Here is a 24,295-nt window from a genome sequence, read left to right on the forward strand (position 1 = left end):
GCAGTACACAGCGCAGAGCCGCGCAGTATACAGCGCAGAGCCGCGTAGTATACAGCGCAGAGCCGCGTAGTATACAGCGCAGAGCCACGCAGTATACAGCACAGAGCCACGCAGTATACAGCGCAGAGCCACGTAGTTATACTGCCCAGTCACGTAGTATATTGTCCAGTCACATAGTATACTGCATATCCCTGTTAAAAAAAAAAAGAATTAAAATAAAAAAGTTACATACTCACCTCCTGGAGCGGCCGGTATCTGATGGTTGTTGCACCTCCTAGAGCGGCCGGTACACGATGCTTGTTGCACCTGGAGTGGCCGGTACCCGATGCTTGTTGCGCGCTCCGGTCCCAAGAGTGCATTGCGGTCTCACGAGATGATGACGTAGCGGTGTTGTGAGACAGAAAGACGGAAGTGCCCTTAGACAATTAGATAGTAGATTACCCCGCTCACCAATTCGGAACCCGAGAGGCCCGGCTCACCAAATCGGACCCCGAGGGGCCCGGCCCACCAAATCGGACCCAGAGTGACCCCGCCCCCTAAATCGGACCCAGAGTGACCCCGCCCACCAAATCGGACCCAGAGTGGCTCCGCCCACCAAATCGGACCCAGAGTGACCCCTTCCACCAAATCAGACCCAGAGTGACCCCTTCCACCAAATCGGACCCAGAGTGACCCCTTCCACCAAATCGGGCCCAGAGTGACCCCCGCCCACCAAATCGGACCCAGAGTGACCCCACCCACCAAATCGGACCCTGAGGTGCCCAGCCCACCAAATCAGACCCTGAGGTGCCCAGCCCACCAAATCGGACCGAGTGACCCCACCCACCAAATTGGTCCCTAAGGTGCCCCGCCCACCAAATCGGACCCAGAGTGGCTCCGCCCACCGAATCGGACCCAGAGTGGCCGCGCCCACAGAATCGGACCAAAAGTGACCCCGCCCACCGAATCAGACCTAGATTTACCCCGCCCACAAAATCAGACCCAGATTGACCCAACCCACCAAATCGGACCGCCTGAGGGGCACCCAAGTGTCAAAGTCTTGCAGGGGCAGCCCGGGCACCATTCCAAAGCACTATCTGTAGTTCCTTCAGGAAATACCCATCTAGTTATTATTATTATTATTCAGTCCGCGCGTAATGCGGCCCGAACCGCTTCACTCACAGACTCCAGTGAGGTGTCATTTCGAAGCCAGCGTTCCTGAGAGGTGTGCTAAGTATTTTTCGTGCCGATCGGATTTGTAGTTTTTGCGCAATTTGTGTTTGAAAAAAGTCTTTCAATGCGTTTCAATGGAGAAATTTTCCTATACGTTTATAATGGGCTGGTTTCTGAGGCAATTTCTAAAAATAACTGCCAGCTGGCTGATTACCTCATAGATATGCGCAGTCAGACACAGTTACTATGCCAACGCCTATGAAATCTACATCAGCTCACCAGGTCACAAGTTTTGTCAGATAATATCAGCTCTTAAAGTGACAGTACAGCACAATTCCAAACCACTATCTGTAGTCTTATAATTATTAGATGGTGGCCCGATTCTAACTCATCGGGTATTCTAGAATATGCATGTCCACGTAGTATATTGCACAGCCATGCAGTATACAGTGCAGAGCCGCGCAGTATACAGCGCAGAGCCGCGCAGTACACAGCGCAGAGCCGCGCAGTACACAGCGCAGAGCCGCGCAGTATAAAGCGCAGAGCCGCGCAGTACACAGCGCAGAGCCGTGCAATACACAGCGCAGAGCCGCGCAGTATACAGCGCAGAGCCGCGCAGTACACAGCGCAGAGCCACGCAGTACACAGCGCAGAGCCGCGCAGTACACAGCGCAGAGCCGCGCAGTACACAGCGCAGAGCCGCGCAGTACACAGCGCAGAGACGCGCAGTACACAGCGCAGAGCCGCGCAGTACACAGCGCAGAGCCATGCAGTACACAGCGCAAAGCCGCGCAGTATAAAGCGCAGAGCCGCGCAGTACACAGCGCAGAGCCGAGCAGTACACAGCGCAGAGCCGCGCAGTAGACAGCGCAGAGCCGCGCAGTACAGAGCGCAGAGCCGCACAGTATAAAGCGCAGAGCCGCGCAGTATACCGCGCAGAGCCGCGCAGTACACAGCGCAGAGCCGTGCAGTACACAGCGCAGAGCCGCGCAGTATAAAGCGCAGAGCCGTGCAGTACACAGCGCAGAGCCGCGCAGTACACAGCGCAGAGCCGCGCAGTACACAGCGCAAAGCCGCGCAGTATAAAGCGCAGAGCCGCGCAGTACACAGCGCAGAGCCACGCAGTACACAGCGCAGAGCCGCGCAGTATAAAGCGCAGAGCCGTGCAGTACACAGCGCAGAGCCGCGCAGTACACAGCGCAGAGCCGCGCAGTACACAGCGCAAAGCCGCGCAGTATAAAGCGCAGAGCCGCGCAGTACACAGCGCAGAGCCGCGCAGTACACAGCGCAGAGCCGCGCAGTACACAGCGCAGAGCCGCGCAGTACACAGCGCAGAGCCGAGCAGTACACAGCGCAGAGCCGCGCAGTACACAGCGCAAAGCCGCGCAGTACACAGCGCAGAGTCGCGCAGTACACAGCGCAGAGCCGCGCAGTACACAGCGCAGAGCCGCGCAGTACAGAGCGCAGAGCCGCGCAGTATAAAGCGCAGAGCCGCGCAGTACAAAGCGCAGAGCCGCGCAGTACACAGCGCAGAGCCGCGCAGTACACAGCGCAGAGCCGCGCAGTACACAGTGCAGAGCCGCACAGTACACAGCACAGAGCCGCGCAGTACACAGCGCAGAGCCACCCAGTATACAGCGCAGTACGCAGCGTAGAACCACGCAGTATGCAGCGCAGAGCCGCGCAGTATACAGCGCTGAGCCGCGTAGTATACAGCGCAGAGCCCCGCAGTACACAGTGCAGAGCCGCGCAGTACACAGCGCAGAGCCGCGCAGTATACAGCGCAGACACGCGCAGTACACAGTACGGACACGCGCAGTACACAGCGCAGAGCCGCGTAGTATACAGCGAAGAGCCACGCAGTATATAGCGCAGAGCCGCGCAGTACAAAGCGCAGAGCTGCGCAGTATACAGCGCAGAGCCGCGCAGTATACAGCGCAGAGCCGCGCAGTATACAGCGCAGAACGCGCAGTACACAGCGCAGAGCCGCGCAGTACACAGCGCAGAGCCGTGCAGTACACAGCGCAGAGCCGCGCAGTACACAGCGCAGAGCCGCGCAGTACACAGCGCAGAGCCGCGCAGTATACAGCGCAGAGCCGCGTAGTATACAGCGCAGAGTCGCGTAGTATACAGCGCAGAGCCACGCAGTATACAGCACAGAGCCACGCAGTATACAGCGCAGAGCCACGTAGTTATACTGCCCAGTCACGTAGTATATTGTCCAGTCACATAGTATACTGCATATCCCTGTTAAAAAAAAAAAGAATTAAAATAAAAAAGTTACATACTCACCTCCTGGAGCGGCCGGTATCTGATGGTTGTTGCACCTCCTAGTGCGGCCGGTACACGATGCTTGTTGCACCTGGAGTGGCCGGTACCCGATGCTTGTTGCGCGCTCCGGTCCCAAGAGTGCATTGCGGTCTCACGAGATGATGACGTAGCGGTGTTGTGAGACAGAAAGACGGAAGTGCCCTTAGACAATTAGATAGTAGATTACCCCGCCCACCAAATCGGACCCAGAGTGGCTCCGCCCACCGAATCGGACCCAGAGTGGCCGCGCCCACAGAATCGGACCAAAAGTGACCCCGCCCACCGAATCGGACCTAGATTTACCCCGCCCACAAAATCAGACCCAGATTGACCCAACCCACCAAATCGGACCGCCTGAGGGGCACCCAAGTGTCAAAGTCTTGCAGGGGCAGCCCGGGCACCATTCCAAAGCACTATCTGTAGTTCCTTCAGGAAATACCCATCTAGTTATTATTATTATTATTATTAGGCTTTTTTCCGCAGTTAATGCGGCCCGAACCGCTAAACGCACAGACTCCAGTGAGGTGTCATTTCGAAGCCAGCGTCTACGAGAGGTGTGCTAAGTATTTTTCGTGTCGATCGGATTTGTAGTTTTGGCGCAATTTGCGTTTGAAAATTGTTTTCCCCCCATTGAAAAGCATTGCTCAATGCATTTCAATAGGGAAATTTCCTCAAATGGTATAATGGCCTGGTTTCTGAGGCAATTTCAAAACTGCCACCTGGCTGATTAGCTCATTCATATGCGCAGTCAGACGCAGTTACTATGCCAACGCCTACGAGCCCACTAGGAAACAGGTTTTGTCAGTCAGATAATATCAGCTCCTCTCTGTTATCAGCCATTCCCTTGTCCTGCTGCCAGTCTATTTCTCTCTGTTATCAGCCATTCCCCGTCCTGCTGTCAGTCTATTCTCTCTGTTATCAGCCATTCCCGTCCTGCTGTCAGTCTATTCTCTCTGTTATCAGCCATTCCCCATCCTGCTGTCAGTCTATTTCTCTCTGTTATCAGCCATTCCCCCATCCTGCTGTCAGTCTATTTCTCTCTGTTATCAGCCAATCCCCGTCCTGCTGTCAGTCTATTTCTCTCTGTTATCAGCCATTCCCTTGTCCTGCTGTCAGTCAGAGTGACCCGGGCCACCAAATCGGACCCAGAGTGACCCGGGCCACCAAATCGGACCCAGAGTGACCCGGGCCACCAAATCGGACCCAGAGTGACCCGGCCCACCAAATCGGACCCAGAGTGACCCGGCCACCAAATCGGACCCAGAGTGACCCGGGCCACCAAATCGGACCCAGAGTGACCCGGGCCACCAAATCGGACCCAGAGTGACCCGGGCCACCATATCGGACCCAGAGTGACCCGGGCCACCATATCGGACCCAGAGTGACCCGGGCCACCATATCGGACCCAGAGTGACCCGGGCCACCATATCGGACCCAGAGTGACCCGGGCCACCAAATCGGACCCAGAGTGACCCGGGCCACCAAATCGGACCCAGAGTGACCCGGCCCACCAAATCGGACCCAGAGTGACCCGGCCCACCAAATCGGACCCAGAGTGACCCGGCCCACCAAATCGGACCCAGAGTGACCCGGGCCACCAAATCGGACCCAGAGTGACCCGGGCCACCAAATCGGACCCAGAGTGACCCGGGCCACCATATCGGACCCAGAGTGACCCGGGCCACCATATCGGACCCAGAGTGACCCGGGCCACCATATCGGACCCAGAGTGACCCGGGCCACCATATCGGACCCAGAGTGACCCGGGCCACCAAATCGGACCCAGAGTGACCCGGGCCACCAAATCGGACCCAGAGTGACCCGGGCCACCAAATCGGACCCAGAGTGACCCGGGCCACCAAATCGGACCCAGAGTGACCCGGGCCACCAAATCGGACCCAGAGTGGCCTCAACCCTGAGGGGCTACAACTACCAAACCAGCGCCTGAGGGGCACCCAAGTGTGGAAAATCTTGCAGGGGCAGCCCGGGCACCATTCCAAAGCACTATCTGTAGTTCCTTCAGGAAATACCCATCTAGTTATTATTATTATTATTATTAGGCTTTTTTTCGCAGTTAATGCGGGCCCGAACCGCTGAACGCACAGACTCCAGTGAGGTGTCATTTCGAAGCCAGCGTCCACGAGAGGTGTGCTAAGTTATTTTCATGTCGATCGGATTTGTAGTTTTGGCACAATTTGCATTTGAAAATTGTTTCCCCCTCATTGGAAAGCATTGCTCAATGCATTTCAATAGGGAAATTTTGCTATACGTTTAAAATGGTCTGGTTTCTGAGGCAATTTCTAAAAATAACTTAACTGCCAAATGCCACCTGGCTGATTAGCTCATTGATATGCGCAGTCAGACACAGTTACTATGCCAACGCCAACCAACTCCACCAGGTCACCGTTTTGTCAGATAATATCAGCTCTTAAAGTGACAGCACAGCACAGTTCAAAAGGACTATCTGTAGTCTTATTATTATTACAGTATAAAGCGCAGAGCCCCGCAGCATATAGCGCAGAGCCCCGCAGTATATAGCGCAGAGCCCCGCAGTATACAGCGCAGAGCTCCGCATTATACAGCGCGGAGCCGCGCAGTATACAGCGCAGAGCCGCGCAGTATACAGCGCAGAGCCCCGCAGCATACAGCGCAGAGCCGCGCAGTATACAGCGCAGAGCCGCGCAGCATACAGCGCGGAGCCGCGCAGCATACAGCACGGAGCCCCGCAGTATACAGCGCGGAGCTCCGCATTATACAGCGCAGAGCCCCGCAGCATAAAGCGCAGAGCTCCGCATTATACAGCGCAGAGCCCCGCAGCATACAGCGCGGAGCCACGCAGCATACAGCGCGGAGCCGCGCAGCATACAGCGCAGAGCCCCGCAGCATACAGCGCGGAGCCCCGCAGTATACAGCGCGGAGCTCCGCATTATACAGCGCAGAGCCCCGCAGCATAAAAGCGCAGAGCTCCGCATTATACAGCGCGGAGCCGCGCAGTATACAGCGCAGAGCCGCGCAGTATACAGCGCAGAGCCCCGCAGCATACAGCGCAGAGCCGCGCAGTATACAGCGCGGAGCCGCGCAGCATACAGCGCGGAGCCGCGCAGCATACAGCACGGAGCCCCGCAGTATACAGCGCGGAGCTCCGCATTATACAGCGCAGAGCCCCGCAGCATAAAGCGCAGAGCTCCGCATTATACAGCGCAGAGCCCTGCAGCATACAGCGCGGAGCCACGCAGCATACAGCGCGGAGCCGCGCAGCATACAGCACGGAGCCCCGCAGTATACAGCGCGGAGCTCCGCATTATACAGCACAGAGCCCCGCAGCATAAAAGCGCAGAGCTCCGCATTATACAGCGTGGAGCCGCGCAGCATACAGCGCGGAGCCGCGCAGCATACAGCGCGGAGCCCCGCAGCATACAGCGCGGAGCCCCGCAGCATACAGCGCGGAGCCGCGCAGCATACAGCGCGGAGCCGCGCAGCATACAGCGCAGAGCCGTGCAGCATACAGCGCGGAGCCCCGCAACATACAGCGCGGAGCCAAGCAGCATACAGCGCGGAGCCGCGCAGCATACAGCGCAGAGCCGCGCAGCATACAGCGCAGAGCCGCGCAGTATACAGCGCCCACCAAATCGGACCCAGAGTGGCTACAACTACCAAACCAGCGCCTGAGGGGCACCCAAGTGTGAAAGTCTTGCTGGGGCAACCCGGGCACCATTCCAAAGCACTATCTGTAGTTCCTTCAGGAAATACCCATCTTTTTCTCTCTGTTATCAGCCATTCCCCGTACTGCTGTCAGTCTATTTCTCTCTGTTATCAGCCATTCCCCTGTCCTGCTGTCAGTCTATTTCTTTCTGTTATCAGCCATTCCCCTGTCCTGCTGTCAGTCTATTTCTCTCTGTTATCAGCCATTCCGCGTCCTGCTGTCAGTCTATTTCTCTCTGTTATCAGCTATTCCCCGTCCTGCTGTCAGTCTATTTCTCTCTGTTATCAGCCATTCCCCTGTCCTGCTGTCAGTCTATTCTCTCTGTTATCAGCCATTCCCTTGTCCTGCTGTCAGTCTATTCTCTGTTATCAGCCATTCCCTTATCCTGCTGTCAGTCAGAGTGACAAATCGGACCCAGAGTGACCCGGCCCACCAAATCGGACCCAGGGTGACCCGGCCCACCAAATCGGACCCAGAGTGACCCGGGCCACCAAATCGGACCCAGAGTGACCCGGGCCACCAAATCGGACCCAGAGTGACCCGGGCCACCAAATCGGACCCAGAGTGACCCGGGCCACCAAATCGGACCCAGAGTGACCCGGGCCACCAAATCGGACCCAGAGTGGCCCGGGCCACCAAATCGGACCCAGAGTGGCCCGGGCCACCAAATCGGACCCAGAGTGGCCCGGGCCACCAAATCGGACCCAGAGTGGCCCGGGCCACCAAGTCGGACCCAGAGTGGCACGGGCCACCAAGTCGGACCCAGAGTGGCCCGGGCCACCAAATCGGACCCAGAGTAGCCCGGGCCACCAAATCGGACCCAGAGTGGCCCGGGCCACCAAATCGGACCCAGAGTGGCCCGGGCCACCAAATCGGACCCATAGTGGCCCGGCCCACCGAATCGGACCCATAGTGGCCCGGCCCACCGAATCGGACCCATAGTGGCCCGGCCCACCGAATCGGACCCAGAGTGGCCCGGCCCACCAAATCGGACCCAGAGTGACCCAGCCCACCAAATCGGACCCAGAGTGGCTCCGCCCCCCAAATCGGACCCAGAGTGGCCCCGCCCACCAAATCCTCAACCCTAAGGAGCTACAACTACCAAACCAGCATCTGAGGGGCACCCAAGTGTGAAAGTCTTGCAGGGGCAGCCCGGGCACCATTCCAAAGCACTATCTGTAGTTCCTTCAGGAAATACCCATCTAGTTATTATTATCATTCAGTTGTTTTTCCGCAATTAATGCGGCCCGAACCGCTGCACGCACAGACTCCAGTGAGGCGTCATTTCGAAGCCAGCGTCCACGAGAGGTGTGCTAAGTATTTTTCGTGTCGATCTGATTTGTAGTTTTTTTAAAAATTGCATTTAAAAAAAAAAAATTCCCATAGGAAATAATGGTGAACTTTCCATTACCCCCATCTTGACCTTCCAAAGATGGCAGCTATGCAAATGTATGGTGTCCATTTTAGGACATGATCATTTATCAAAGTCAAACATCAGAATAAAGTGACTATGACACCCTCTCGTCCCGTGTGTGAAAAGTAAGTGCACCCCCGGTCCCATGTGTGAAAAGTAAGTGCACCGAGTGGCCCCGCCCACCAAATCGGACCCCGAGTGGCCCCGCCCACCAAATCGGACCCCGAGGGGCCCCGCCCACCAAATCGGACCCCGAGGGGCCCCGCCCACCAAATCCTCAACCCTGAGGGGCTACAACTACCAATCCAGCGCCTGAGGGGCACCCAAGTGTGAAAGTCTTGCAGGGGCAGCCCGGGCACCATTCCAAAGCACTATCTGTAGTTCCTTCAGGAAATACCCATCTAGTTATTATTATAGTGCTTTGGAACAAAGCACTATATTGTTATCCGAACGTGGTTAACTTCTTATTATAGTGCTTTGGAACAAAGCACTATATTGTAATCCGATCGTGGTAAACTTCTTATTCTTCTTATTCTTCTTATTATAGTGCTTTGGCACAAAGCACTATATTGTTATTCCATCGTAGTTAACTTCTTCTTATTATTATTATTAAATCCGCAATTAATGCGGCCCGAACCGCTGCACTCACAGACTCCAGTGAGGTGTCATTTCGAAGCCAGCGTTCCTGAGAGGTGTGCTAAGTATTTTTCATGCCGATCGGATTTGTAGTTTTGGCGCAATTTGCGTTTGAAAATATTTTCTCAATGCATTTCAATAGGGAAATTTTCCCATAAGGTTATAAATAGCCTGATTTCTGAGGCAATTTCAAAATAACTGCCACCTGCCACCTGGCTGATTAGCTCATTGATATGTGCAGTCAGACCCAGTTACTACGCCAACGCCTACGAACTCTTCATGACCCCACTAGGACACAGGTTTTGGCAGATAATATCAGCTCTTAAAATGACCCGCCCACCAAATTGGCACCTGAGGTGCCCCGCCCACCAAATCGGTCCCTGACGTACCCCGCCCACCAAATCGGCCCCTGAGGGGCCCCGCCCACCAAATCGGCCCGAGGGGCTCCACCCACCAAATCAGACCCAGAGTGGTCCCGCCCACCAAATCGGCCCAAGGGGCCCCGCCCACCAAATCGGCCCCTGAGGGGCCCCGCCCACCAAATCGGACCCAGAGTGGCCCCGCCCACCAACTCGGCCCCTGAGGTACCCCGCCCACCAAATCGGCCCCTGAGGGGACCCGCCCACCAAATCGGCACCTGAGGTGCCCCGCCCACGAAAGCGGACCCAGAGTGGCCCCGCCGACCAAATCGGCCCCTGAAGGGCCCCGCCCACCAAATTGGCACCTGAGGGCCCCCCCCACCAAATCGGCCCCTGAGGGGCCCCACCCACCAAATCGGCCCCTGAGGTACCCCACCCACCAAACCGGCCCCAGAGTGGCCCCGCCCACCAAATCGGCCCCTGAGGGGCCCCGCCCACTAAATCGGCCCCTGAGGGGCCCCGCCCACCAAATCGGCCCCAGAGTGGCCCCGCCCACCAAATCGGACCCAGAGTGGCCCCGCCCACCAAATCGGTCCTGAGGGGTCCTGAGGGGCTGGACACTGGGGCAGATTGCTGGACACACTGGGGCAATGCTGCACACTGGGGCAGATTGCTGGACACACTGGGGCAGTGCTGGACACTGGGGCAGATTGCTGGACACACTGGGGCAATGCTGGACACTGGGGCATATTGCTGGACACTGGGGCAGATTGCTGGACACACTGGGGGCAGTGCTGGACACACTGGAGCAGTGCTGGACACACTGGAGCAGTGCTGGACACACTGGAGCAATGCTGGACACTGGGGCAGATTGCTAGACGCACTGGGGGCAATGCTGGACACTGGGGCAGATTGCTGGACACACTGGGGGCAGTGCTGGACATACTGGCGCAGATTGCTGGACACACTGTCTGGAGGCAAATCTGGACACACTGGGGCAATATGCTGGACACACTGGGGGTAATATGCTGGACACACTGGGGCAGATTGCTGGACACACTGGGGGCAATGCTGGACACTCTGGGGCAGATTGTTGAACACGGGGCAAATCTAGACACACTGGGGCAATATGCTGGACATACTGGGGCAGATTGCTGGACACACTGGGGGTAATATGCTGGACACACTGGGGGTAATATGCTGGACACACTGGGGCAGATTGCCGGACATACTGGGGCAGATTTCTGGAGACACTGTCTGGGGGCAATGCTGGACACACTGGGGCAGATTGCTGGACACACTGGGGGTAATATGCTGGACACACTAGGGGTAATATGCTGGACACACTGGGGCAGATTGCTGGACACACTTGGGGCAGGACTGGAGGCATGGGCAGAATGTAGATACGGGGCATGATTGGAGACACAGGGCAGAATGAAAGACATGGGGCAGGATTGGATCATGGGGCAGGATGGATACGATGGAGACAGATGGGGCAGGATGGGGAGATCATATGGTGTAGAATGGATACTCATGAGGGCAGGATGCGAGAACATATGGCTGGAGCCAGGAATGAGATAAACGGGGCCAGGGTGGGGAATATTATTACCATAGGGGCTAATTAAGGGATATTATTACTGCAGTGATGTATTTATTTTATTTTTTGAGTATACTGTTTTAAATGGGGGCGGTGCTGTTACTGTGCAGAGTGACACTATATCGCCTTTTTTTCTTTATGTGGTGTAATGTAGAAGTTGTGAAAAATTAAGTAATGTGTTCTGCAAGCGGAGCTTGAGATAACTGTGTTATTTCCTGCAGAAATGAGTCCTGGCTGGAAGAAATGATAGCGGTCTGTGCTGGATGAAAGATGAAGGACTTCACCTAGAGACGTCACTGGTGAGTCAGTGTTACCTATACACTGACACTATACACTGTATGCTATATACAGCGGTCCTGTGTACAATGTCACCAGTGATCACTGTATTACCTATACATTATATACAGAGCTCCTGTGTATAATACCACCAGTGATCTCTGTATTACCTCTACACAGACACTGCATACTAAGTACAGATCTCCTGTGAATACTGGCACTTATGGTGATAGTATTGTGTTGTTTTGTTTTTTTATTACTGATCAGTATTGTAGTATTCAGTGACTATGTGGTGGTAATATGTGGTCTGGAAATGGTGTTGTGGTATTTGTCCCTTATATGTGCTATTTGGTCACCAAGTGGTGGTAATATGTGGTCTTGACATGGTGTGGTGGTATTTGTCCCTTGTATGTAGTATTATTCGGTCACTATGTGGTCTGGTCATGGTGTCTTAGTATTTCTTCCTGTATGTGGTATTATTGGTCTTGGTATAGTGGATTGTGTTGTGTATGGCAGTCATTTGTTCTCTCTGATATTAATTAGGAGAAGATTCTTTATTTCCATTAGAGTTTCAATGCTTTGTACACAGCAGCGGAGATGCACTTACAGGGGGTTTCCTGTGGAAAAAAGTAATCACCTCTCCACAGGATAAGTGATAACATATTGATTGGTGGGGTTCTGACTGCTTGGACACATTCAGCAAAATGTGGAACTTTTTAATCGCCATTAGACTGGAGTGGCATGTCTGACTAGATCACTGATCCATTCATTCACTTTGTGGCTGCACTTGTTTTTTTTCCTGGAAGCCCCAAAGAGAATGAATGGAGTTGCGGTCAGAAATCCCACCTGCCACTGCATTTTAAAATAGTGATAAAAGTGTCCTGTCAGGGATGAAACTTCGCCATTCTTCCGATCGGTGCAGTTTCTAATGGTCGGATCTAAGCGATCACCTATCCTGTGGAGCCCATGGATCAGTGATAACTTGTTTTAACCAAGAACCCCATTAATGTAAACTACCGTAATTATACATCCCAGTTATTTGGGCACACAGTAGATGTGCAGCAGCCGCCGGTGTTTTACAGCCGATGCTCCACTATAATGACAGATATTTGCATATAGCTGTAGGGTGTGCCCCTAGAGTCCATTCCTCTGGTGGGCCCCAGACACCCCAGTCCGACCTTGGTGGGGGGGAGACCACTGTTTGGGCGCATGGCAGAGCTCGGAAGGGAAGGAGCGCCGTTTTGGAATGCAGACTTTGATAGAATGGTCTGCGGGCATTATGTTGTGTTTGCAGAGCCCCTGATGTACCTAAACAGTAGAAACCCCCCACAAGTGACCCCATTTTGGAAACTAGACCCCCCAAGGAACTTATCTAGATGTGTGGTGAGCACTTTAGTTTCAACAAGTTTTTATTTTCAAGATAAATCCAGAAAGCTTTACAACAAAATCCCACGCAGGGGAATATACTTGAATATTATCAAAATCCAGAATAACTTTAATGGTATTTAAACAATACAAATAAACACATAGACAAAGACAGGTAAATGGAAAGAAGAAGAAGGAAGGGGGGGGAGTAAGAGATCCATAACTGCATCATAGTGGTACCAATCAAACAATCAATGGTCAGGTATAGGGAGCGAGTCCAATAGAAACCATCGGATATTAAATTAGCCTCATAGAGATAATGTTAAAACTTGATCAAGATTACTGTTAGGATTCCTTTCAATCCACGGTCTCCACACTTTATAATATGACTCCCAGGAGTCCTCTCTTGTAGCTTGTATTCGTTCACATAGCATGATAGTGTTCATCTTGTCAATTACTGGGGAGAGAGATAGGGTAGCTGTTTTCCATTTCGCTGCAATGTGCAGCTTAGCAGCAAGAAATAGTTGATTAACTAAATTATGGAGCTTGTTGGAGAAGCCCGGGTATCTGGCCCCCAGTAGGAACACTGTTACTTCTAACTGGATCGCCCCACCATACAGCTCCTCTACAATAGATTTGATTTTTAACCAAAAGGCAGACACAACCGGGCAATCCCACCACATATGCCTCAGATCTCCCAGAGCACCACACCCTTTGAAACACCGATCCGATATGTTTGAGAAGATAGCATGTAGCTTGCTCGGGACTAGATATGTTCTATGTAGAAGTTTGATAGACGTCTCAACTATAGAAGTCTGGAGACTGCCCTTAGTGAGAGAGCAACAACATTTTTGCCATTCTAATGGGGACATTATCTTATCGAAGTCATTTTCCCACTGTATCATATATTTAAGTTTTACATCTTCTGGTATTGCATTTAGGTTCGAATAAATTAATGAGATAGCTCCCCCGCCCAGTGGGTCACTTAAACATATTTGTTCATAACCCGATGGGCGGTGGGTGGTACCATGTCCCAGTATCTGTTCAGCGAAATGAAAAATTTGGATGATACGCAATATTTCAGAGCTTGGTGGAGAGTATTTTTGGATGAACTCTTGCTTGGTGAGAAGAGTGTTAAATGGTGAAGTAAGCTGTTTAAGGGTAATTAAACCCCTAGATGTCCACCAACTGAAAGGGCGAGGATCCAACCCTGGGGAGAAAGCTGGATTGTGAAAAATATGTGTCATTAAGGAGGACCTGGATTGTAGGGAGTGTTTAAATCTCTCCTTCCTCCACAGCATCAGGGAGTGTGCTGTAAAAGGGGCTGACTTATGAATCCCTTTCGGGAGTCTCTGCAACGTCCACATGAGGCCAGGAAGGGTAAATGGGGATAAGAGGTGAGATTCGAGATTCACCCATCTGGGTGTGCTGTGTTTGTCCGCATTAGCACTTATTAGCTGGGCTAGTTGGGCCGCTCTATAATATAAGATGAAGTTGGGTAGGGACAGACCTCCCCGTCTTCTGTTAATAAACATAGTTTTAAGCCTTATTCTAGGCCTCTTCCCCTGCCATATGAATTTAGAAATCGTGTTGTGAATATCTAGCAACGTTTTGGCAGGGAGAGGAATGGGCAAGGATCGAAAAACATACAGAAATCGTGGCAAGGAAACCATCTTAATGGCATGGAGTCTACCCAACCTGGATAAGTGCATGGACGACCATCTGGTAAGGTCTGATTTGAGGTTAGAAATTAAGGGAGCATAGTTCCATTTAAATAAAGTCGACCTATGGGAAGTTAGATTAATGCCGAGATAGGTTAAGTATTGCTCATTTCTGGTAAATTTGAATTGCGCTGTTATGTTGTTTTGTGTATCCCTGGGAGTGTTAATAAACAGGGCTTCAGATTTATCTACGTTAATCTTGAGGCCTGAGACCAATTCAAATTCATGGAGAGCGACAAAAAGATTTGGGAGTGTAATTATGGGATTGACTAAGGACAAAAGCAGATCATCTGCAAAAAGGCTAGCCTTGTAGTGGTCACCTCTGATTGTAGGTCCATTAATGTTAGGGTTGGTTCTGATAGCTTCCGCTAATGGCTCCATGGCTAGGGCGAATAGAGCTGGGGAAAGCGGGCATCCTTGCCTGGTGCCACGTTGGATGTTAATAGGGGTAGGCTGGTTTGAGGGTAACTTTAGATAGGCCGTGGGGTGGTCGTACAGGAGTTTAAGGCAGGAGGTGAAACCACTCGGAAAGCCAAATTTCGCAAGTACTTCGAACAAGTACGACCACGACACCGAATCAAAGGCTTTCTCTATATCGAGTGCTAACAAGAGTAAGGACTGTTTGGAGTGATTAGCTAAATGTATTAAATTAAGGTTCCTCCTAATATTGTCTGGGCCCTGTCTTCTGGGAATGAACCCCACTTGATCCCGGTGAATTAGGGTAGGCAGTATTTTATTTATTCTGGCCGTGATTATAGATGTAAAAATTTTTAAGTCTATGTTTAGCAGTGAAATAGGCCTGTAGTTTTTGGGGTAAAGGTGATCTTTCTTCGGTTTTGGAATCACAGTGACGTGGGCAATGTAAAATTCGGATGGCATTTGGGCTCCGTTTAGTAAAGCATTACAAAAGCTTTGTATATGAGGTATAAGTATGCTGTCAAATTTTTTATAATACTGCGCGGTGAGCCCATCAGGCCCCAGAGCCTTATTTTTTTTTAAATTTTTAATCGTTGCCTTTATTTATTCAGAGTCGATTGGCGCTTGAAGATGTGCTATATCAGAATTTGGGACTTTAGGTAATGTCAGGTCTTTGAGGAAATTCTGGATGCGAGTTGGAGAAGAAGGCCGTGGGCGAGAGTAAAGATTTTGATAAAATTGCTGAAACGTTTTATATATTGCATCAGGGTGGGCAGTGATACGGCCTAAAGAATCTTTAATATGGGGGATATTATTCAGGAGCTCTCTACTCTTAAGTTTACGGGCCAACATGCTGCTTGGTTTGTTTGCATATTTGTGAAAAGTAGATTTCGTCCACGCCAGGGCTCTTTCTGATCTGTTTGTTAAAATGGTATTGAGTTGTAATTTAGTTTCACGAATTTTCTTAATTAGATAAAGTGAGGGGAGGTTTTGGTTCGCCTGTTCTAATTTTGAGAGTTTATTTTCTAATTGTAATTGTAGCTCAGACCTTTGCTTTTTTTTGCTAGAGGCAATTTTAATTAGGGTCCCTGTTATACATTTTTTGTGTGCCATCGACACATTTCCCGGGGACACCTCTGCAGTATTGTTGGTTTGGAAATATAGATTCAGCTCTTCCTTTATGGTAGACAAAACCGATGGGTCTACTAGTAGGGATTAATTCAGTCTCCACCTGAAGAGTCTAGAAGAGGTAATGGCAAAGTTAAATGCAGAAAGGACAGCATCGTGGTCTGACCAAGACGATACTATATGTCGGGAGAATAAAACCGAAGGAAGGGTTCTGGAGGATGTGAGATGTAGGTCAATTCTGGAATAGGATTTTTGTGCAGGTGAAAAGTATGTATATCCCCTCTGAGGGCCATTTTGCTCTCGCCAGATATCGGCCAGACAATTTACTTTCAGCATTTGTAGAATCTTTTTCCTATCTATTTTTGATATGTCTACTCGATTTAGTGAACTGCTGTCAAGCGACGGGCTGAGTGTGAGATTAAAGTCGCCACACCAGATAAGGTGATGATATGAGAATGAGGCTAATTTTGATATGATTAAATGCATGACCCGAGTCTGGGCGGCCGTTGGCAGGTAACTATTAACAATGCATATATTTAGACCTTGCAGGGTTCCCATCAAGATAATGAATCTGCCCTCAGGGTCGGAATACGTGTTGGTGGGTTGGAATGGAAAGCTGTTTTTAATTAGAATAGCCACGCCCCTTGGAGGGGGGGGGGGAGGAGAAAAAAAAAAGGGGGGGGGGAAGGAGAAGGAAACTAGATAATGCATTAGCAGGTAATACAACTGTAGATAGACCGAACATTAACTGCTAGGTAGTTAACCTAAATCCAGAGCAGGGCAAAGACAACTGGCCCCATAAATATAACCTAGAGAAACATGAATTATTTTGGGGATATCAAATCTTGAGGTATGCAAATCAGGTAATCTGAGTGTCTTGACTTCTTGTTCTGGGATGGTTTGTCCATTCCCTTGTTGGCCTGGGTTTTCTTTGTGGAAGCGAGGGAGTCTCTGGAGATAGTGGAATACTAGCCTTTATCAAGGCCTGGGTTCCTTCCTCTAGTGACCGGCAGGTATAGAGCTGAGACTTGAAAGTGAAGATAAGAGCGAATGGAAAACCCCACTTGTATTTAACCTGAGCCTCTTGTAGGGAGGTAGTAATTGGCCTGAGGGCCCTTCTTCTGGCCAATGTAGTGGGCGCAATGTCTGCATAAATGTGCACTGAGTCTGGTAGGCCAGGTAAGATAGGTTGGTTTCTAGCCGCCAGCAAGATCTGATCACGGGTCTCCTCATAGTGCATCTTTAGTATTACATCTCTGGGCATAGCATTAGATCTTGGCTTACCCAGTGCCCTGTGTATTCTTGTAATATGGAGAAGGGCCGGGTCTAGGTCAGGTAGAAGGGCTGCAAAAAGGGCTGCTGCTGTATCTTTAAGGGCAACCACATGTTCAGGAAGTCCTCTAATTCGAATGTTGCTTCTTCTGGATCTGTTCTCATAATCCTCACATCTCAATTCCAGCTCAGTAATACGGTCAGTATGCCGCTTGAGAGTCTCCTGATCTTCCTCCAGCGTGTCAGAGACAACATCCATTTTTTCCTCCAAGTTATTTGTGCGCTGTGCCAGGTCTTGCAACTGGGATGAGATACCCTGCATGGCGGTGGTAAGCTCCTCTCTAAAGGTTTCTTGCAAGGACCTCGTGAGGGCAGCCGTTGAAATCATTGCTTCAGAGTTTGGGGAAGCATCATCCCGCTCTGCGCCCCCATTACCCTGAGTTGCAGAAGCAGACGGAGGGTTAGTTGCTGCAGCCATTTTGGAGGGGGTGCCGTTCATAAGGAGGTCTGAAATGGTGCGGCCCGTCGGCAGTGCTGCGCCCCCATTTTTCGGCATTACTGATTGCCCTGCTCTTAGAGATAGACTGTCCCCGGAAGGGGAATATTTACAATGTTTCGGTCGCTGGAAAGGGTTGAATGGGGTCCGTCGGGTAGCAGAGCTCAGCACAACATGACTGTCATTGCCGTACTCTGCACATGCGCCCCGTCAATAAAGTTTTATCTACTTGCTGATTTCACTTAGTTGCAAAATGAGCCGCATGCAGAGGGAGGCCGCATGGGCTGGAAGCTAATGGTACTGCTTTTAGTGTGTTCAGTCCCGGCTACAACGTCTACTATTTTCTGCTGAATTGAAGTGCCTCGTACTCAGGGCGGCAGTAGGCAATGGGGCAGCAGGAGATAAGGCACAAGTGTAGGCTGCAGGCGGGGAGTGATCCCAGCACAGGGTGTCGCTTTCTGCTGAAGTGTGCTTCGGTGTAACAGTGCATAAACATCCACAGCTATCTCTCCAGCCCAGTAAGTGTTAAACAGATGGGTATGGGGCAGCAGGAGACAAGGCACAAGCACAGGCTGCAGGCGGGGAATGATCCCAGCATGGGGAGACGCTTTCTGCTGAAGTGTGCCTCAGTGTAACAGTGCACAAACATCCACAGCTATCCCTCCAGCCCAGTAAGTGTTAAACAGGTGGGTATGGGGCAGCAGGAGATAAGGCACAAGCACAGGCTGCAGGCGGGGAGTGATCCCAGCACAGGGAGACGGTTTCTGCTGAAGTGTGCCTCAGTGTAACAGTGCACAAACATCCACAGCCATCTCTCCAGCCCAGTAAGTGTTAAACAGGTGGGTATGGGGCAGCAGGAGACAAAGCACAGACTGCAGGCGGGGAGTGATCCCAGCACAGGGAGACGGTTTCTGCTGAAGTGTGCCTCAGTGTAACAGTGCACAAACATCCACAGCTATCTCTCCAGGCTAGTGTTAAACAGGTGGGTGTGGGGCAGCAGGAGACAAGGCACATGTACAGGTTGCAGACGGGGAGCGATCCCAGCAAAGGTATAGCTCCCGTTTCAAGCTTGTAGGGGCTCCCTCCACACCATGCGGTGAGTCAAAGATGGCGCCAGGACCGGCGGGAAAACTTACAGCTCCCTCACCTCGCCGACAGGGATGTGTCCAGGGGAATTACCAGACCTCCAGGAGAGCAGAGCGCCGTCACAGGCGATGAGTTCATCTAGCAATAACGCCGACCGTGGTGTCCCTCCATGTCTGCAGGCACCACCGCATGGGACAGGGACCGGGTTATGGAAGCAGCAGTCCAGAGCGCCGCCAAGCACAGCGAGATGCACCGGACCGCAGGAGGCACAGCTGCAGGTAAGCGGTGAGCTGCATGAGCGGCAAGCCGAGGCTGGAGAGGGTGTGTGGGAAGGGGGCAGCTCGTACCTCCCCGCGGTCGCCGCAGCCCGGCACAGACCCGGCCCGTGGATCTGTTAAAGATGGCGGCTCCAATGTCCTGTCTCCCTCTCTCCTCTCAGTTTCTGGGACTCGTGCTGGGGTGGGGTGCACCGTCCACTCCAGGGTCAGGCACAGCTTCTTGTCTGTCTATGGGGTTATTTCTCACGCTGCAGGGCTAATTAAATTTAGTGGGAATCCAGCGCTGGGCAGGAGCTCCTCAGACATGCGACTGTTTCCCTTCACAGCCAGGCCACGCCCCCGTGGTGAGCACTTTAAACCACCAAGTGCTTTACAGAAGTTTAGAATGCAGAGTCGTGAAAATAAATAATTTTATTTTCCGCAAATTTTTTTTTTGCCCCTAATTTTTTATTTTCGCAAGGGTAACAGGAGAAACTGGACCCGAAAAGTTGTTGTCCAATTAGTCCTGAGTACGCTGATGCCCCATATGTGGGGAAAAACCACTGTTTGGGCAGAGCTCAGAAGTGAGGGAGCACCATTTGACTTTTTGAGCACAAAATTGGCTGTCTCGTTTGGAGACCCCCTGATGTACCTAAACAGTTGAAACCCCCCAATTCTAACTCCAACCCTAACCCCAACACACCCCTAACCCTAATCCCAACCCTAACCCTAATCAAAACCCTAAGCCCAACACACCCCTAATCCTAATCTCAACCCTAACTTCAAACCTAACCCTAATCCCAATACACCCTTAACCCTAATCCCAAACCTAACCCTAATCCCAAACCTAACCCTAATCCCAAACCTAACCCTAATGCTAACCCTAACCCTAATCCCAACTCTAACCCTAACTTTAGCCCCAACCCTAACTTTAGCCCCAACCCTAACCCTAATTGGAAAATAGAAATACATACATTTATTTTATTAATTTTTCTAACTAAGGGGGTGATAAAGTGATAAAGGGGGGGGTTATTTACTATTTTTTTTTATTTTGATCACTGTGATAGGATCTCACAGTGACCAAAATAAAACAAGAGGAAGAATCTTCCTCTGCCGGCCGGCAGATCACGGCGGGCGCACTGCGCATGCACCCGCCATTTTCTTCCCGAAGGAAGAAGTTGGCGGCCAGGAGGGGACGCAGGAGGACCCAGGGACACTGGTAAGTATGACAGGGTCCCCGATCCCCCTATTTCTTTGCCCTCTGATGTGCGATCACATCAGAGGACAGAGAATGAGACACAGCTTGAGATCATGTTCTTTGGGGTCTCGGCTACCCCCGGCAGCCGAGACCCAAAAGATCTGCTGGGTGCCTGCCGGCGGTCGCACTGCGCATGCGCCGGCCATTTTTTCCCCCGAAAAAGATGGCAGCGCCCATCGGGAGAGATGGGTGAGCATTGCGGGGCGATGGGAGACTCCATTTCTCTGTCCTCTGATGTGCGATCACATCGGAGGACAGAGAAATTAAATTGCAAATCGCTTATTTCTTTTTTTTTGCGACCGCTGGTAAACGGTTAATTACCGGCGATCGCAACTCGGGGGTTGGTAAAAACCGACCTGAATCATGTTCTCTGGGGTCTCGGCTACCCCCGGCAACCGAGACCCCAGAGAAAATCCGACTCTGGGGGGCGCTATACACTTTTTCCACAGCGCCGTTAATTAACAGCGCTGTGGTTTAAGTAGGGAACCTGTCACCCCATTTTTTCAGTATGAGATAAAAATACCGTTAAATAGGGCCTGAGCTGTGAGTTACAATAGTGTATTTTGTGTACCCTGATTCCCCACCTATGCTGCCGAAATACCTTACCAAAGTCGCCGTTTTCGCCTGTCAATCAGGCTGGTCTGGTCAAATGGGCATGGTGACATCGCTGTTTATTCCCCCAGATCTTGCTTATCTTTCCGTTGGTGGCGTAGTGGTTTGCGCATGCCCAATTGCCGAATCCACTGCACAGGTGAAAAAAAAGAGCGCGATCTGCGCTATTCCCCTTGTTATCGGTGGGGGCGGCCATCTTCCTGAGGCCGCGCGTGCGCAGATGGAGCGCTCTGCTGCCCGGGGCTCAGGAAAATGGCCGCGGAATACCGCGCGTGCGCAGATGGAGATCGCAGCGGCCATTTTTCTGAAGCCGAGATGCGAACTCGGCTTCAGGAAAATGGCCGCCGCGATCTCCATCTGCGCACGCGCGGCATCCCGCGGCCATTTTCCTGAAGCCCCGGGCAGCAGAGCGCTCCATCTGCGCACGCGCGGCCTCAGGAAGATGGCCGCCCCCACCGATAACCAGGGGAATAGCGCAGATCGCGCTCTTTTTCTTCACCTGCGCAGTGGATTCGGCAGTTGGGCATGCGCAAACCACTACGCCACCAACGGAAAGATAAGCAAGATCTGGGGGAAGAAACAGCGATGTCACCACGCCCATTTGACCAGCCTGATTGACAGGCGAAAACGGCGACTTTGGTAAGGTATTTCGGCAGCATAGGTGGGGAATCAGGGTACACAAAATACACTATTGTAACGCACAGCTCAGGCCCTATTTAACGGTATTTTTATCTCATACTGAAAAAACGGGGTGACAGGTTCCCTTTAACTGCCGCCGTTAAAGGCGTATCGGCGGTCGTTAAGGGGTTAATCAACATCGGCCTTGTTATTATATATCTACTAGCTGTACTACCCGGATTCGCCCGGGTTAATAACTGCTGTTAGCAAAATAGAATGTGTTAACAAAAATTTATTCTGCACACAAAAAACAAAACAAATAGAAATGTAGTTATTAAAAGGCAAAAACTAAGCTAATAGAAGCATTTCACAATATATATTTCAACACCAAAGATATTCCACACAGATTTAACTAAATTGGTGTGGTGCGTTTTGAGTATGTGCAAGTTTTGTGTGAGGCAACTTTTGCATGTGTTGGAACTTTTGTGTGCATGTGGCAATTTTTCCGCGTGTGCAAGTTTTGCGCGTGGCGAGTTTTGCGTGAGCCTAGTTTTGCATGCTGCGAGTTTTCCATGTGGCGAGTTTTGAGTGGCGACTTTTGTGTTTCGACTTTTATGTGGCGAGGTTGGTGAAATGTGTGCTGAGGGTGGTATATGTGTTCAAGCACGTGGTAGTGTGTTGCGCATTTTGTGTGTGTGTTCATATCCCCGTGTGTGGTGAGTATCCCATGTCGGGGCCCCACCTTAGCAACTGTACGGTATATACTCTTTGGTAGCATCGCTCTCATTCTTTAAGTCCCCCTTGTTTATATCTGGCAGCTGTCATTTTGCCCCCAACACTTTTCCGTTCACTTTTTCCCCCATTATATAGATAGGGGCAAAATTGTTTGGTGAATTGGAACGCGCGGGGTTAAAATTTCGCCTCACTAACATAGCCTATGACGCTCTTGGGGTCCAGACGTGTGACTGTGCAAAATTTTGTGGCTGTAGCTGCGACGGTGCAGATGCCAATCCCGGACACACACACACACACACACACACACACACACTCAGCTTTATATATTAGATGGATATATCTATGGATATCTATAGATATAACTATGAATATATCTATAGATATATCTATGGCTATATCTATAGATATATTTATAGATAGATATACCTATCTGGCTACTTTCACACATCAGGTTTTTGCCGTCGGGCACAATCCGGCAAGTTTTGAAAAAAACGGATCCGTTTTTTTTCCGCCGGATCCGTTTTTTTTTGTCTCATAGAGTTGTATTAGCGTCGGATTGCGCCTGATGGCCACACGTTTCATCCTTTTTTTTGCTGGATGCGTCAAAAAAATCTGATTCCGGCGGACGGAGAAAACATACAGAGGAACGTTTTTTTCTGTCCGGTGAAAAAACGCCGAGCAACTTATCTGGCAAAAAATGGATGAAACTGAAATGTGAAATGATGAATCCGGCCTCCAAATCCGGTTTTTCGTGCATTTTTCCATTCAAATCATGCACATTTTCCATTCTGGGGTCTCACTCTCAAAAAACCGGATCCGTTGAAGCAGTTTTTCATTATTTGCAACAGATCCGTTTTTTCAAAAATTTGCCGGATCCTGCCTCACGGTAAAAAACTGGTGTGAAAGTAGCCTAACTATCCATATATCTATCTACATCTATCCATAAATATATCTATCCATACATAAAGTACAGACCAAAAGTTTGGACACACCTTCTCATTTAACCCCTTAATCCCGTATGACGTACTATACCGTCGAGGTGGGGTGGGCCTTAATTCCCGGTGACGGTATAGTACGTCATACGCGATCGGCCGCGCTCACGGGGGGAGCGCGGCCGATCGCGGCCGGGTGTCGGCTGCATATCGCAGCTGACATTCGGCACTATGTGCCAGGAGCGGTCACGGACCGCCCCCGGCACATTAACCCCCGGCACACCGCGATCAAACATGATCGCGGTGTACCGGCGGTACAGGGAAGCATCGCGCAGGGAGGGGGCTCCCTGCGTGCTTCCCTGAGACGATCGGTACAAGGTGATGTACTCACCTCGTACCGAACGTCTTCTCCCTGCAGGCCCCGGATCCAAAATGGCCGAGGGGCTGTATCCGGGTCCTGCAGGGAGCACTTCCGGGTCGGAGCAGGCTGCAGATGAAAGCTGCAGCCTGCTCCGATGAAAGTATGATCGCGGATCTGATAGAGTGCTGTGCACACTATCAGATCTGCGATCTGTGATGTCCCCCCCTGGGACAAAGTAAAAAAGTAAAAAAAAAAATTTCCACATGTGTAAAAAAAAAAAAAAAAAAAAAAATTCCTAAATAAATAATAATAAAAAAAAAAATATTATTCCCATAAATACATTTCTTTATCTAAAAAAAACAAACAAAAACAATAAAAGTACACATATTTAGTATTGCCGCGTCCGTAACGACCCAACCTATAAAACTGGCCCACTAGTTAACCCCTTCAGTAAACACCGTAAGAAAAAAAAAAAAAAAACGAGGCAAAAAACAACGCTTTATTACCATACCGCCGAACAAAAAGTGGAATAACACGCGATCAAAAAGACGGATATAAATAACCATGGTACCACTGAAAACGTCATCTTG

At 51.0% G+C, this 24,295-nt stretch overlaps 1 protein-coding gene across 2 annotated transcripts in view; it reads left to right on the forward strand.

Annotated features, from left to right (window-relative positions):
• Nucleotides 1-24,295, forward strand: part of LOC143806159 (H-2 class II histocompatibility antigen, E-S beta chain-like) — a 287,273-nt gene that overhangs the window by 57,478 nt on the left and 205,500 nt on the right. Inside the window, exon 2 of one of the 2 annotated variants that reach the window (XM_077286169.1) lies at nt 19,112-19,210. The exons of the other annotated variant lie outside the window; for it this stretch is intronic. Coding sequence (XP_077142284.1) covers nt 19,112-19,210 — 99 coding nt within the window. The remainder of the gene's footprint in view (nt 1-19,111; nt 19,211-24,295) is intronic. 2 annotated transcript variants of the gene reach the window in all.

The sequence above is a fragment of the Ranitomeya variabilis genome, chromosome 2 (genome assembly GCF_051348905.1).
Source record: "Ranitomeya variabilis isolate aRanVar5 chromosome 2, aRanVar5.hap1, whole genome shotgun sequence".
Lineage (NCBI taxonomy): Eukaryota > Metazoa > Chordata > Amphibia > Anura > Dendrobatidae > Ranitomeya > Ranitomeya variabilis.